We start from the raw sequence: 16,252 nt of genomic DNA on the forward strand, positions 1-16,252 counted from the left end.
GCAATCAATATTCAAATAAACAAGTTACGGCAATTCAGAAAATTGGGTACAACTTACAGTGGGTAAACCTAGCTTAGGCCGGTAAGAACAAAAAACACGAGTCAACAGCTCTTTCCATTGCGTATAAAAATTGTTTCTTTTTAACAATATACATTTTGTTTAAAAAAGTTATTTTTTATACTACCCTACTACTATAACCAAAACAATTTACTCATTTCGAACGTGACCTATTTACATTGACTACTTGGTAGCATAAACGATGATGGAAACGTAATCCTGATTAAGATCATGTTCAGACGTTACGGTCCGAAACGAAACTAAACGAAACGAAACGAAACGATTCCGAAACTAGTGTGAACGTCAAAATTCGAAACGTCAAAAAAGATAACGTAACAAAGCAAAACAGATCGAGAAGGTTTTGCTCCACTTTTTTTATCGGAACGGAACTGCTTCGTTTTCTTGCTCCGAAACATTCCGAAACCAATATGAACACTCTCGATCAGTAAAGAAAATCATACTAGAGCGAAACGGAACCGTAACGTGTGAACATGGTCTTAAAGGACGGATTTGATATAAGAATTCTCTTATAGGCGTTTGCAGTGCGAAGATAACCTATGAGAAGAGTTTTCATTCCTCAAGGTACCTGCGACAACAACAAACCCATCTCATTTCAATGGAGAAAAATCTGTAGTGTGAATCTTCTTCAAAATTTGATGATCGTAGATTTATTTGAATTTCTTTGAACTTTCCCTGCTTCAAACCAGCGTTGTTTTTTTGTTCTGTATCCTGGGTTTGGACCATGTTACAAAATCATCGATCAAAACAGGCCATGCGTCTAAAAAATGAGAAAAATCTAAACATACTGGAATGTATAACTTTGCAGAATTCAAATCTCGAAATGAAACGATCTTGAAAAAAAATGCGAAAATAGAGTGTCCATCTCTTTGAAAATCTACTCATTAGACCTTTTAGAAATAAGATTAAGTCAAATTTCAAATTTTTAGCTTAGGGATGACCCACAAAAAAACCGAAATCAAAAGAGGGACAAATTTAATCCCCATAAAAGTTTACCCAATGAAATTAAGACAAAGAAAGTGGGAATTGAAAGAAAAAAAGAGCTATAAGTACCTTCTTCATCGTAATTCGACATATCATCGTTGGCAGAATTAGAAAAATCCAACAATAAATTCCACGTGTCTTTTGGTATAGAATGTTTTTGATTTTCCTGCATGGGGAGAAAATAACAACATGGCTACAATTGGTCGAGTTAGACCACAATTATGACAAAATGGGAACTATTTTCGGGTACACTGCCGGCGCCCCAATATGTCGATAAATTCTGCATTTTTCTGATGCCTTAAGAAATCATTGGAAATACAAAATTGAGTCTTATGGCACTTACTTGTCACAAAAATTTTTTTCATAGTGATCAATTCTAAAAACCATTATGGATAAAAATCAGTCAAGTTCGAACTTTCAGTTTTAAAGTTGCTCCACCCACAGATATAGGCGAGCCTTATTCCGTCTAACTTCTGTCGGAATCAACAAATCTTCTTGTTAATTTTGTGTGGTAAAACCTAATACAATACAGAATCAATAGAAATTCAAAAAATATGTTTTTCTTTGTTTTTCCAACATAAAATGTTGACACAATGTTCAGGACGGACAAAGCTTTTAAAAATTGGCTCCAGTTTGTAGGACAAACTTATTTTTTAATTTTGGAAAAAAATCCCTGGTTTTGCAAGAAAACTATCAAAAAAAGCAATGATTACAATTTAGATATGTTGATATATTCATCATAGGTCCTCCATTTCCAAAGTTTTCTGGTTTCAAACACACACTGAATAAATTTCAACGGACGTCAAACCAAAAACCCTAATTTTTGTGGTGAACCTACATTTTGTGGTGCAGACAGTGTAGAAGACGCTAAAAGATGTTATCCTCGCCTAGGGTTGGCTTGTATAGAATCTATTTAATATTCCGGAACAGTTAGAAGATGCTACAAACTTTCACGAGGTCGAAAAATCGCTACATTTACGAGATTGACTTTCGCAAATTTGACAGAATATATATAGAAATGCTTCGAGTAACTGAGAGTTTGAATAAGTTCGGATAGCTAAGAGTGTTTTTGCGTGAGTTTGGTAAGCAAATCCAAGGGGATTCGAGACTGCCTATTCGAATAGGCAGTCTCGAATAACCGAAAGTCTACTGTATAATCCCTACGATTTATTTAAAATTAGAAGTTTTACAGTTATTCTATTATGGTAAGAACTTTTCGCTAGCATAAACTTTTGTCACGTAAAAAATTTACTTGATACTCGCGAATGGTTCTATCAAGAATTTTCAAAGACGTTTACTTTCGCGAAAAGGGCGAAAGTTTCTGCTCGCAAAAGTTTGTAGGCCTGATGTATTCTAAAACGTTTCTGAGGAGTATCTGATTTTAATAAATGTTTGACTATAACATAACAAGTAGATCTAGTCGGAAAACCAAAAAAATCCTTACAGTAAGAAATTGCACCCATAATTCGAGAAACTTGAAGCGACCCTTGAACACAATATTCCAATAAGCAATCGCCATCTCTAGATCTGAAACAAAGTATATGATTGTTAATGAAATTACAATTAAGGGACTAATTAGATTTTTTTAGATGTTTTGCCTGTAGATTCTTACAATTCCCAGCAAAACCTCCAAACCTCTTTTCCAAAGCCAAGATATTCCAGTGAAAAGTTTTTGGCTTTTAGGATGAAAATATTCTAACGTAAGAACCGTGTAAGAACCCATTTTTAGAAATGTCAAATTAACTTTTCATGACTTTGGAGGAAAGGAGTCAGGTAGAAAGATATAAAGGTTTTTCTCAGGATCATGGATGAAATCTAAGTCAAAAGATCTCAAACCATCTGACCATCTGATTATCCAGTTTGATGTTTGCTACTGGTAGCGATTCTCAGTACTATAGAGCAATACAATCATCGATATAAAAAAGGTATAATAAAGCATTGAAATACTGGGAAAAGATAATTTTCTCACCCAATCCTTTTTGTTCAGGATTTTTAGCGAAATTGAAAGTGAATTGATATAAATCACGAAACTTTGCAGCGTCTGTTAACTCTTGTTCTACACTGGGCATTTTTCTTTTCAACCCATCCAAGCTATCGACACTGGACAGATAAAAAGACATGAAAAGAATTGATTAGGCGAGGTCAATTTAATTTGTTGTTTTATGGGTTAAGCTACCCAAAAAAGAGGGTCGGTCGGTCGGCAAAAAAATAAAAATAAAAGTAGAATTTCACCTTTAAAATCTCCTAAAAAGGCAGCAAAAACTGCTACATCTTAACAAAAATGCGAAATAGAAAATAAAAAGGCACAAAAAGCTCGAATTCATGTATAAAATCAAAAATTGAACATAGAATTCTCGAAACCATGGAAAAACTACCAAAGTTTTTATTTCAATTTTAGGAATTTCAGGGTCGGTCGAGCCCGTAAAACAACTAATCAAAGTGGCCTCGCCTTATATTAATTTTAAGCAAAGTAATACATTCAGCCAGATTCAGCACTTATCTAAAAACGCATTTTTAGAACAACATAAAAATACACAAACTCCTTACATACAACTAGAAAATGTTTACAAAAATTTTTTTTTCTTCATTTTTGTAGCATGTTTCTTTTTATTAAGCACATAAAGTTCCAATAAATGGCTCGGAGGTGGCTTGGACCTAGAGATTGACAAGGCTGAAAAATACTTGAAGGATGCTTACATCCTACTAAGCAAAATTTTAGGGAAATCCCAAATATCCGTAAAATCTAGCCAAAAACAGCAAAAATCAGAAAATGTAGGGTCACGTAATGCTGAGCAAATGCTATTTTTTTTTTGCCATATCATGAATGCAATGTTTATAAAAAATCATGTACCTTAATTCTAACATGCCATCGGTAAATTCTTTCCTTGTGAATTCACACTGAACAGCTGCTTTGAATTTCCAGCAGATTAACAAGATTTCAAAACTTGCTGGATCCAGATCAATGTCTTCGCAGAATTTGGATAAACCGTTGGCTAGCATTTTGTCTTCATGTGGGTCTAAATAACATGAGAATCAAGTATTTATAAACTCGTTAAAAACGAGAAGAAAATATTGGTACTGTCGAATGTGGGCTCAAATTATTTTGCATCATTCGTAGGCTCAAATTATAAGATTAATAGGTAAGTTTGATGAAAAAAATCTGAGCGTTCTAGAAGTATAATCAACTAAGAATATGTTCTAACTTCATTTAAGGTGCATAAACTCGTCCCCAGACCCCGAAAATCTAAATTTTTAAAAATTGTCCACCAGATGAGATTTACCCAAGGAACAAGTGTATAGTCATCTGGGGTAATTACGGGACGATTTTGACTTATTTGGGCATTACTCTGAAAGTATTAATCCTAGAGATCCGATCTTTTGATATTTTATTTTTCAAAGTATGACCTTTACATAAGATGTATTACTTTTCCTTGAAATTTAGTAGATGTTCCTAAAATTTACTTTAAAGGTGTCCCGTAATTACTCCGCATTTTGGGGGTAATTACGGGACATCCTTTGGGTAAATATGGGACAGGTATAAAATGTTATTGAAAAATCCAGATATCTTTCCAAAGGGTCATGATATTTGAGGTTTTGCATTCACTTGATGACTTCAAATCCAAGTGCTACATACATATCATTTAAAGGATTTTCAACAAAAATAGTGACAGTGTCCCGTTTTTACCCCAGATTTTTTCCCATTTGGGGGTAATAACGGGACACTTAAACAGTAATATTTGTATAGAGCAATCTAGACCAACTGAAGTAAATTTAGATGCAAACCTTTGCAGGTTTTGAAAGACTTAGAGTGTAGTTATGATTCCATTAAACTAGAAAATCAAGTTTGTAATTTTCTTATAAAAAATAAACACTTGAAACTCAAACTTTAGTGTCCCATAATTACCCCAAAATTAAGATTTCACTACGGGGTAAATATGGGACACACTTTTTAGAGATAAGGTGCTTTGTTTGATAATGAGACTATTATAATCTCAAACCATAGTATCTTGATGCCAGAATTCAGTCAAAATATAATCAAAGTGATTGCAGCTCTTCCTGACAATAAAGCTTAAAAAGTTCCTTCTAAAACTACGAAAATTGATTTTTATAGTGACATATGAAACTTTTGTTGAAACATCAAAAGTATATGTTAGAATAATCTAACTAGACATTTTTCTGGCAGCTAGAATGACTATCTCCAAAATCCTCTCCATCTGAAATCCAAAGGCTTTGGAAAGGGTTGTAAAAACTTAAAACCAGGGTAAAGAATTAAATATTTTCGGGCAAAAATTTAAAATTCAAATAAGCATTTTTTGGGATTTGGGAGAAAAATATAATGGCAAAGAACTTTTAGGGAGCACTTATTAGAGTAGGTGCCTAAAAGAGTTTCAATTAGATTTGGGTATTATTCCTTAGCATAAGGTCCCTCTGCGCCTGCTCTCTATTAACCTAAATTACTCTCTCGCTAGCTAAATAAAAGTTTCCCCCTATACTAGATCTTTGCTCCAAGCCCATCCCACTTGATCAAGGGGGGGTTCTACCCGTTGAGGTCAACCTTTGAAAGAAGGTCAAAACCATTCCTATTTGAATTCAATTAATATCCAAACAGATGGTTTATTTAATAAAAAGAAGATAAAAAAGTTGCAATCGCTTTGTAACGGACTGAATGATGTATACCTTTATATTTTTCAAACAAGTGTAAAATTTTTTTCTTGTCGATTCGATTTTTATCAGAGGAGGAACTTTTGCTATTCTCCTTGAAGTAACGTTCTGGGTGTTGAAAATAATTGTCCGTAGCAATGTCCATTCGCCAATCATGAGAACTCAAACAGAAGATTGCCGTCTTCTCGCCAGTGTTGGTGAAAGAAATGAATTGCCGGACCTTGTCACGTTGTGATGACTTTAATTTGTTCTACAAAGATAAAAGTCACAGGTGTAAAAGTTACTCAATTAAAAATAAAGATGACGAAAATTTGACAATTCAGAGATAGTTTAGAGGCTTTTCAGGTTCTGTCAAAGTTATGTTACTCAAGGAAAATCCACTATTAAGCTTTTTCACATGTAATGTACATAAAATTTTACTTAAGACCTTGAAGGGTGGGGGATTTCCCTAAGCTTACGTAGTGTTTTAAGACCTTATGTAGAGTTTGCTTACGTTCAAAAAGTTTTGAACGGAAGGAAAAGTCACGTAAGACCCTCTTAATCAACAAAAACTCTACATAATGTCGGGGAAATTCCCAAAAGACAGCCTTACGAACGATTTACCGTAAGGTCTAAAGTAAAATTTTACGTACATGTGAAAAAAGCTTTATGGAAGAAAACGTTTCAATTTGTAGAGGCAGTTCCTTACGCAAAAGTTTGCATACACAATGGCAGAATTTATGCAACTCAGTCAATCTGAAAACCTCTTTATTAAAGTATTGCAACCGGCTTTGGATGGTGGACTGACAAAATGTCTAAAATCTGAGGCCAATTCTCTGCTACCAAGAACTTGTTTGGGAGGGAAATCATTGGCAGATTTCAAGGCCCCAAGCCTTAGCCATCTGGTTGCTCCAAAAAGATGTGTACCTTATTACATGAATATTAGGAGATGTGTAATTAACACAAATAGAAAATTTTCCTCTTAGTCTTAATAAAAACCTTGTTAATTTTTGAAGGCTCACTCCTAAAGTTAGCCTGGAGATCCATGCTATGATTTCTTTATTTATATACTGATGGCGAAATGAATAGCATGGCCAGAGCTGAGGATTTGAAAGTTTCAAATTTCCCACCAAAAAACCGTTGATAAGAATCTGCCAATCAAAATACTTTATTGTGCCGGTGGTCACACTCACTTCCGAATGAAATATAAGTGAGTCCAGCGACAAAATGAGCTTTTTTTGCTTTTTAGTCTGTAAATGGACTCACAGCTCTGACCAGTCAAGTAAACATCAGATTTAAATACAAAGACAAGCTCTCCTATCTCCTGTCTATCCTAAAGTTAAAACTTGCTCATTTGTGTTAATTTGATGTTGTGTTAATTTCAATGCATTAAATACTTCCATAGATACTTATATTCATGTAATATATACAACCATGTAGAACTCAGAAATAAGGTATACAGTAAAACAAAATAAAAGAGTAAAAGATTTCCTTATTAAAGCTTAACCAATAAAAAAATAGCTAAACTTACCATCGTGGTTGTCTTGTGTAGAGATTTTGGTATATATTATAATTGATTATATAATCAAACCACTATCAGACACATTGTTTATTATCTGCTTTACATTTTACTTTTTCTGGAATGTAAAATTTTTATAAGAATTAAAATCTCAGGTTTATAAGAACTCAAGCATAAGCACAAACAAGGAAGTGTCTTATCGACTGATTAGACTAAACTTTCTTGAGTTTTCATTGTACTTCTTATAATGTGGATCCTAATGGGGATATTTTTATAGTTGCCATGCAAATGTGCAAGCATTTCTTGTTAATGAAAAAGGGACAGACCCGATTATTAACTTTTTTTCAGGTAATACTAGGTAATACTAGATGCTAAAACTTGAATTTGAGTATTAAAAATCCACATTACTTGCTTCATCTATGACTCACACATGTCATTTCTTGAAACAAAACACACTTTTCTGTTGTGATGATCATTTATATATCTATATACCATAAACAGGCATCGAAATAAGGGATAGAAAGTGCATCGCAATTTTTGATAAGCATGATTTTGTATCCTAAAATGGATCAATTTTCAATTTTTAGCTTGTAAGTAATCCAAAAACGCATTGCGAATTGCGAAATGAGATACGCTAATTCGATCCCTGATAAATATTTCTTATATTATAAGAAAAAAATATATATTATCATAATATTAATAGTAACAACAAAATAATGTTGTTGTTACTATTAATATTATGATAATTGTTTATTCATTTTTTCTTTAGTTCTGTAACAATTTTTCAGTTTCTTCTAGCTAAGTTCCCCATTGTATTAGAGAAATCTTTTTTTTTTGTAAGGGGTTATCCTGCTGCGTTGCAGCGAAAATATATTCAATTCAATATTTTAGACCAACTTACGGTACTATATATACCAAAAGAAGCCTTTGCAAGTTTGGATGTAAAACTCAGAAAAACTGTTAATAAAACAACTTTTTGCCTTTTTTATAAGGAACACGTTAAAGCTAAATAAAGGAACTCAAGCCAAGGCTGAAAATGGTCCGAAAAATGAGGAATACACCGTTTAGGAGTCTTGCTATCTCCACTGTGTTCCACCAGAGAGGCGGTAGGTAAAAATGTTCACTCTAGTGGAAGGTTAGACACGACCCTGGGTAACGCCCGCACACGCTCGCACGGGGTATGGGTGTGGTTCGGGTGTGGTTACGTATCAGATTGGCTAGGAATTGGGTTATTATCAGTTAGGGTTAGGATTGGAGCTCGAAACAAACACTCATTTGTGATTTTCTCTTAATACAGTCTGGTCTGTAGTTTGTACGACATAAATAGCCGTCAGAAACACTCTTCTGGCATCAATCCGTGGCGCAGTGGATAAGGCAATGGGTTTCAAAACATCGGAACTTTGCATTTAGTGGGTTCGAATCCCAGCGGTGGCGATCTGTCGGTAAGTCATTCAGTAAGTTAGAAAACATAAAAATAACTCACAAAGAACCAGAAAGTCAGAAAAACTACGAACAAGAGACTGGAAAGTGCGAAATAAAGTCCAGATCTGTCTTTCGTCTTTATGAAGAAGCCATGACCTTGTTCCAGATGGACTATAAATTATGCATACTTATGGCTCTAGAACCCTTTTGTTATCGTGTATATATATACTTTTTGATCGAAAAAATCAAAAATTAAGGGAACAGAGACGAGGACATATGTGCGGGCGTTTGCGGGCGAAATTTTGACTTAGAATGGCTCCGCCCGCACACGCCCACAAATGTGCGGAAATGTGCGGGAATTTCTTGCGGGTGTTACCCAGGGTCGTGGTTAGACGGAAGAGGAGTGTAACCAGACGGTGTCAATCGAACAACTTCAAACAAAAATCGCAATCGAACTAATCGAACGTAATCGAACGCAATCGAATAATTGCAATTGGATTGTCGAACGTAATCGAATCTCAATCGAACAGCCAATTCCTGGGTAATATTCGATTGTGTTCGATTGCGTTTGAGTAAGCTAAGTAAGGTTAGATTGGTTCAATTAATAGTTGACTATGTTCCATTGGTTCGATTGATTGTCAATTACAATCGATTAATATTCGATTTCGTTCGATTACGATAACGTTCGATGAGTTTGATTGCTATTAAATTAAATTGGATCACTCCTTTAGAGCTTTTTAGCGTGGGTGCCCGAGCGCTAAAGTATCGTACAAAATCAATCGAACGTAATATCGAACACAATCGAATACAATCGAACATAATCGAAGCAATCGAACGGCAAATCCTAGGTAATATTCTATTGTGTTCGATTGCGTTCAATTGATTCGGCTTTCGATTCGTTTGATTGACACCGTTTGTGGGTGTAAAAAACATTGTCAATTTTTTTCTTTAAAGAGAATGATTTAGATATTTGAAAGTTTGCACTGGTCAGGGAACTCTATGGTCTATAAATACGTAAGTAAATACGACCACACCTATTTGGTCTGTAATTTGAAAGGTGTGAAATTTAAAGAAATCAACCCACCTGAGTTGTTTTATACTCAGAAGTGGCCGATCAAGCGGAACTTCTTTGGCTTGCTGGCTATCAAAAATCAACCTGGATAAAGACCAAAGACCACATAGCTTTAACACACCAGGTTAGCCCTGGACTACTGAGGTATTACTTTATTTTTTTACTTCTTCCGTCCAACATCCAACTTTTCAATATCACATCTCAAGACAAGGGTCCTGTGGCTGGTCACACAGGCATTTTGCCAAATCCTTAGGAGCAGCTGCACATGACAGTGAATGGTTTCCCATGTGCAGCTGATCAGGTATCTGTATCCTGAATTATCTGTTATCTGTATTTGTCTTCCAACTAATTCTTTTCAACTATCCTGTTGGCTACGAAACTCTACTAAACCACTAAGCTAAGTACCTGCCCAGTCTGGTTTGGTGTTGTTTGTTTGCAGCCATGCCGACTCAGCAAAACTCTCAAAATACCACAAAAAATGCTGTACCAGTCGATCTCATCAACAATTGGAAGCAAGTACTTGCTGAACTAGCAGAAGAGGCCAGCAATGAAACAATTAGAAACTGCCTCAGACTCTTCAATTCAGCCAACTAAAGATAACATAAAAACCCTAAAATCATGCCGAAAGGATCCCATCATGGAAACATTGAATTTCCTGTCAAAAACAACCAACATAATGAACAAAGACGAAGCAATTGAAAATTTGTGTGTGGTCATACAGAGCTATTTTCCAGACATATGTCAAATATGCAACCAGTCATATAGAGTAAAAATGCATGACGATTCACTCTTAAAATGCGGCTCCTGTGGACAAGAAGTCCATCGACCATGCTTCCTAAAACTGCTAAAGAACATTAATTTGATTGACCAAGACGAGGAATTGAGAGACTTAATCTACCAAATACCTGGTATGTTTTACCTTTGTCAACATTGTCAGGAAAATACAATAAATTAAACAAGTTTAACCAACACTGCCAATTCCAGTGTGAATCATGTCAACATCAACTCTATCCAAACACCTACACAAACAGTCAAAACTACCAACACCACATTTGTCGCAAACTCCCCACAACATACACCTGTATCTTCACCTACCAAAAGTATTACTGACCTCTCATCATACACCTCAATATCCTCCACTCGACCTCGATCAAGATCTCTTCCTCCAACGCCAAGGAACCGATCACTACCACTAACACCTAGTGTTATTATAGACAACAACAATGTAAATACAGACAGAACCCTTGATGGTGTTTATCTAGGAAGAACTGACTTCTTGAAGAAAAGATTTCAAAGACAACTTGAAAACAATACTAAGCTTACATCAGACTCTACAGTCCCTCAATCATCTGACAAATCAAAAGATGAAACCGAGATACACAACACACCACCAACCTGCCGATTTTATGTCAAAGGTGAATGCAAGCACGGTATTCGAGGCAAGAACTGCCAGTACAACCATCCAAAAGCCTGCACCAAACTCATGAAACATGGAAACAAGGGTCCAAAGGGATGTAATGCTGGAACTAAATGTAACCAATTCCACCCAAGAATGTGCTCTTCTTCAATCAAGAGAGGTGCATGTTTCAACACCCATTGCACTTTTGTCCATGTTAAAGGCACTCAAAAGAGACAAGAAACTCCAACAAAGAATCACGCTGACACAAATGATTCCTTGGATTTTCTCAAAATCCTGGACAACTTCTGTCTGCAAATGATTTCGTTCATCAACGAAAGTCTCAAACCACCACCACACACCCATATCTCTCAAAATCTCCAACAAACACACCAACCACGCCATCTACAGGACAATTTTCTTCCAAACCACCAATCAACAAGAACCCTACACTAACAACCTTTGCTTTCTTGAACATACAAGGTTTATGTCCACAAACCGCACCATCTTGTGTTCCCTATATCAGAGATATCTTGACAACTGAAAATCATATTTTTATTGGATTAACAGAAACTTGGCTATCACCCAACCACAAAGCTGGAGAACTAGAAATCGAAGGCTACACCTTACATAGAAAGGACCGTGATTGTGATAAACCCAAACAAGGAAGATACAGTGGTGGTGTTGCCTTCTATCTGAGGGATGACATCTCTCCATTGTTCAAACCCCTACTCGAATTCTCAAATGGTGTAAATGAAGGACTTCTACTTTACTCTGAAGATCTTAACATTATCATTGGAATTCTATACAGACAGCCAACAAACCCAAATCACAAATCAGATGCACCAGAATTCGCAGAGCTTATATCATCAATAGTATCAAAGATTGAAACTCTCTATGGTTGCTGTCCTGATCTTTACATTTGCGGTGATTTTAACATTCCACATACACTCTCAAACCAACAATGTATACCTACAGTGAACTGTGACAGATCACTCTTAAAATTTTTAGATGAATTCGCACTACAGTTCAACCTTTTTCAAATTGTGAATAAATCCACGCACACCAACCAACTTTTAACCAACCAACTTTTAACAAACAATACAGACATGATCTTTAACTACCAAACAACACCAACCATATACTCCGATCACTACAACATTGAGGTTGTTACACATTTATCTTTTAACAAAACTAGAATTACTGATACAGAAAAAGATTTTAACAATGACTTCGACAAATTCAACTTTTACAATAACAAAATAGACTGGGAAAACGTCAATAAAACTTTGGATGATATTGATTGGGAAAATATTTTAAAAACTTATGATTCTAACCCTGATGAACAATACAATGTATTCCTTGAGAAATGCATTGATGTTATCACCAAAAGCAACATTCCTTTACGAAAACCCATAAAGAAAACAATTATTCCACGCGATCGTCGAATTCTTATGCGAAAAAGAAAGAAACTTCTTCTACTCTTACGCAAAAAGATTTTCTAAAACCAAACCTAAAGTGGGACCATTATTAGATCCCATCACAAATAAGCTAACAGACAATAACCTTCAGATGGCCAATATACTTCAAGATCAATATAAATCTGTATTCACACCACCAAAATCACAATATGAAAATCCTGATCTCAATCCTTCGCAAGCTACGGAGAAACTTGATTATTTTGACCTCACAGAGGTAGACTTTATTAAGATACAAACCCTCTCTTCAAACTCACCTGCTGGCCCAGATGGCTTTCCAGCTATATTTCTACTCAAAAACAAATCACAGCTTGCAAAACCACTCAGATTGATATGGTAGAACATTCTTGACAAAGGATTCACTCCAAAGATACTGAAAACAAGTTACATCACCCCTATTTTCAAAAAAGGAAATCAAGGATTGGCTGAAAACTATCGCCCTGTCGCTCTTACATCACACGTCACTGAAGTTTTTGAAAAGATTGTAAGAAAAAATTTGCAAGATCATCTGGAAAGAAACAACCTCTACAACAGCAACCAACGTGGATTTAGGTCAGGAAGATCCTGCTTAAGCCAACTGCTTGCTCAAACTGAACGTCTAATCCACTATATTGAAAATGGCTACAATGTAGATGTCATCTATCTTGATTTCAGTAAAGCATTTGACCGTGTTGATCACTCGATACTGCTACAGAAACTTGAAAGAAATGGCATTTGTGGAAAACTTCTATCCTGGATAAAGTCATTTCTTACAGGGAGAACACAGAGAGTCTCTGTCAACACAACGCTATCCAAAAATGCAGAAATCATATCCGGGGTGCCTCAGGGTTCTGTGCTAGGTCCCCTTCTGTTTCTTGTAATGATATTGATGAAGATATATACAACGCTGTCCTGTCTTCATTTGCGGATGACACCAGGCTGATGAAAGCACTGGCCAGTCAAAATGATGTCCAACTTCTCCAAAACGATCTCAACTCAGTATACAAATGGTCAGAGATCAATAATATGCAACTGAATGGACTCAAATTCGAACATATGCAATATGGAAAAAATGAAGAGCTGAAACCCTATTCAGTTTATTATTCTGATACTCGAGATCAAATTGAAACAAAAAGCCAAGTCAAAGACCTTGGAGTTACTCTAGATGTAGATATGAGCTACAATCAACACATCAAAAACCAAATCAACAAAGTGAAATCTATCAGCTCTTGGATATTTCGTACTTTCAAGACAAGGAACAAAGATGTCGAGTTAACCCTTTGGAAGTCACTTGCCATTCCACACCTTGACTACTGCTCTCAACTATGGTCTCCATCAAAGAGATGTCTCATTCAAGAACTAGAGCTGCTACAAAAATCATTCCTGAACGGTATCCCCTCGTTGAGCCGCTTAAACTATTGGGAAAAATTGAACCAACTGAAAATCTACAGTCTTGAAAGAAGAAGAGACAGGTACAGAATCATTTACACATGGTGCATACTACCAGGTGTAGTTAATCGATATAATCGATAATCTTGAGTAATCGATAAATAATCGATAAGTAATCGATGGATTAGATATCGATTAACCGATAGAATCGATAGGTAATCAGACCTTCAAAAAATCTTGAGTATCGATCAGCGATCGATTATTTCCAAGCTATCGATTACTTATCGATCACATATCGACTACATACAACCTATCGATTACTTATCAATCATGTATCGATTGTTATCAATCATCGATTACTTATCGTTCATGCATTGATTACTTATCAATTATTTACTTATCTTCGATCATGTATCGTTATCAATTATATATCGATCGTGACCAGCTATTGACTACATTACCGACCCTTTTTACGCTAATAAGGTCCGGCGTAAAAAGGGCCAAGATAAGGTATTTAATGAAGTAAAGAAAATTTCTGGAATTCGCCAAATCTCATACCGATCGTATTACTTTGAATAAACGCCCGCTTTCGGATTAATAATGCTCCTCCAAAAAGGCAAACCATTCAATAACGCCCCTGCTCTAAATAAAACGGTAACTTTGTTTTTTTTTAACTTTTTTTTGTTCAGCCTTTCAGAGGGTTTGAGAATGCTTCAGCCGAAATTTACAGTACCTATGCTTATAAAATAAATGAGTGTAGTAGCTTTTCTAGGCCCTATGCGACCAGGGGATTGGATTCAATTCAAAAGTACATCCCAATCGAGATCAGCGAAAAATGTTGCTTTGAATTTCATTAGGGCACAGATTTTTCATTCCTCTCCGCAGGATCCGGCGGAAATTAACATATCCTCGAATGATACTATCATTCCATTATTACGGAATGTACTCAAATATGGAAGGTACTCAAATCATCCGCCGCCTGCGGAATCGCGGAAGTCCAGCTGATATCCGTAAATTCTAACGTCTATTAAAATCATCTTCCGCCGCCGCCTGCGGAATCGCGGAAGTCCGGCGGATATCCTTTAATTCTAACGTCTATTAAAATCATCTTCCGCCGCCGCCTGCGGAATCGCGGAAGTCCGGCGGATATCCTTAAATTCTAACGTCTATTAAAACCATCTTCCGCTGCCGCCTGCGGAATCGCGGAAGTCCGGCGGATATCCTTAAATTCTAGCGTCTATTAAAATCATCTTCCGCCGCCGCCTGCGGAATCGCGGAAGTCCGGCGGATATCCTTGAATTCTAACGTCTATTAAAATCATCTTCCGCCGCCGCCTGCGGAATCGCGGAAGTCCGGCGGATATCCTTAAATTCTAACGTCTATTAAAACCATCTTCCGCTGCCGCCTGCGGAATCGCGGAAGTCCGGCGGATATCCTTAAATTCTAGCGTCTATTAAAATCATCTTCCGCCGACGGCTGCGGAATCACGGAAGTCCGGCGGATATCCTTAAATTCTAACGTCTATTAAAATCATCTTCCGCCGCCGCCTGCGGAATCGCGGAAGTCAGGCAGATATCTTTAAATTATAACGTCTCTTAAAATCATCATCCGCCTGATATCGACAGATTACATTATGCTTTTTCGCCACCAGCGTATTATGCTCCAAAAATTCCCGGCCGAGGCTGGCCGAGGTAGGGTTTCCAAACTTTACAATTCATGAATTTTGAATTACATAGGTACTCAAATCATAACTTGCAATTCTAAATTCGAGTTAATAAAATTCTTTCAACTAATTATTTGACAATTTCAATTTCATTTGATAAACTTAAAATAATAAAATTTAAATTTAAAACTTACTATAAAAAATTTAAATCTATTAACAATAATAAAAAATTTTACATTTTAATTAAACGGAAATTATAAAATCCAAAACCAGCTGGAATCATGTGTTCAGATAGAACAATTCATAACCCTAAATTCATTAGAATTATCGTCTATAAATTTCAAAAACATTAGTCGTTTTGCGTAAGACATTTTTCTCGTGATATATTTAAATGGATTTATCCTTGCAAATGATTGTTCGGCAATCTCTGTGTTCATTTTACGAAAATGTTCAAATTTCTCAAGGTGCGGATGATAAAAGCATTGCTCATTTCCAAGAACACACTTAGGTTGGGTATGTTTCTCAGCATGAAAAATGTCCACAACATAATTGAGTAACTCGTAAACTTTTGCGTGTTGATTACCTTCGGTTGCCAATCGAAGGATGAACGGATGTAAGTCGCACGCACGATCAT

At 36.0% G+C, this 16,252-nt stretch overlaps 1 protein-coding gene across 1 annotated transcript; it reads right to left on the reverse strand.

Moving 5' to 3' along the window:
- Nucleotides 1-111: 111 nt before the first annotated feature.
- Nucleotides 112-7,339, reverse strand: LOC136799072 (DCN1-like protein 1). The gene is made up of 7 exons (XM_067055752.1): nucleotides 7,232-7,339; nucleotides 5,737-5,971; nucleotides 3,911-4,076; nucleotides 3,029-3,159; nucleotides 2,504-2,586; nucleotides 1,129-1,225; nucleotides 112-835 (listed from the first exon to the last, which is right to left on the reverse strand). The coding sequence occupies exons 1-7, from the start codon at nucleotides 7,232-7,234 to the stop codon at nucleotides 756-758; spliced, it is 795 nt and encodes a 264-aa protein (XP_066911853.1). The 5' UTR covers nucleotides 7,235-7,339; the 3' UTR covers nucleotides 112-755.
- Between the last annotated feature and the right edge of the window lie 8,913 nt (nucleotides 7,340-16,252).

Source organism: Clytia hemisphaerica, unplaced genomic scaffold, assembly GCF_902728285.1.
Source record: "Clytia hemisphaerica strain Z4C2 unplaced genomic scaffold, Clytia hemisphaerica genome assembly, whole genome shotgun sequence".
Taxonomy (NCBI): Eukaryota; Metazoa; Cnidaria; class Hydrozoa; order Leptothecata; family Clytiidae; genus Clytia; species Clytia hemisphaerica.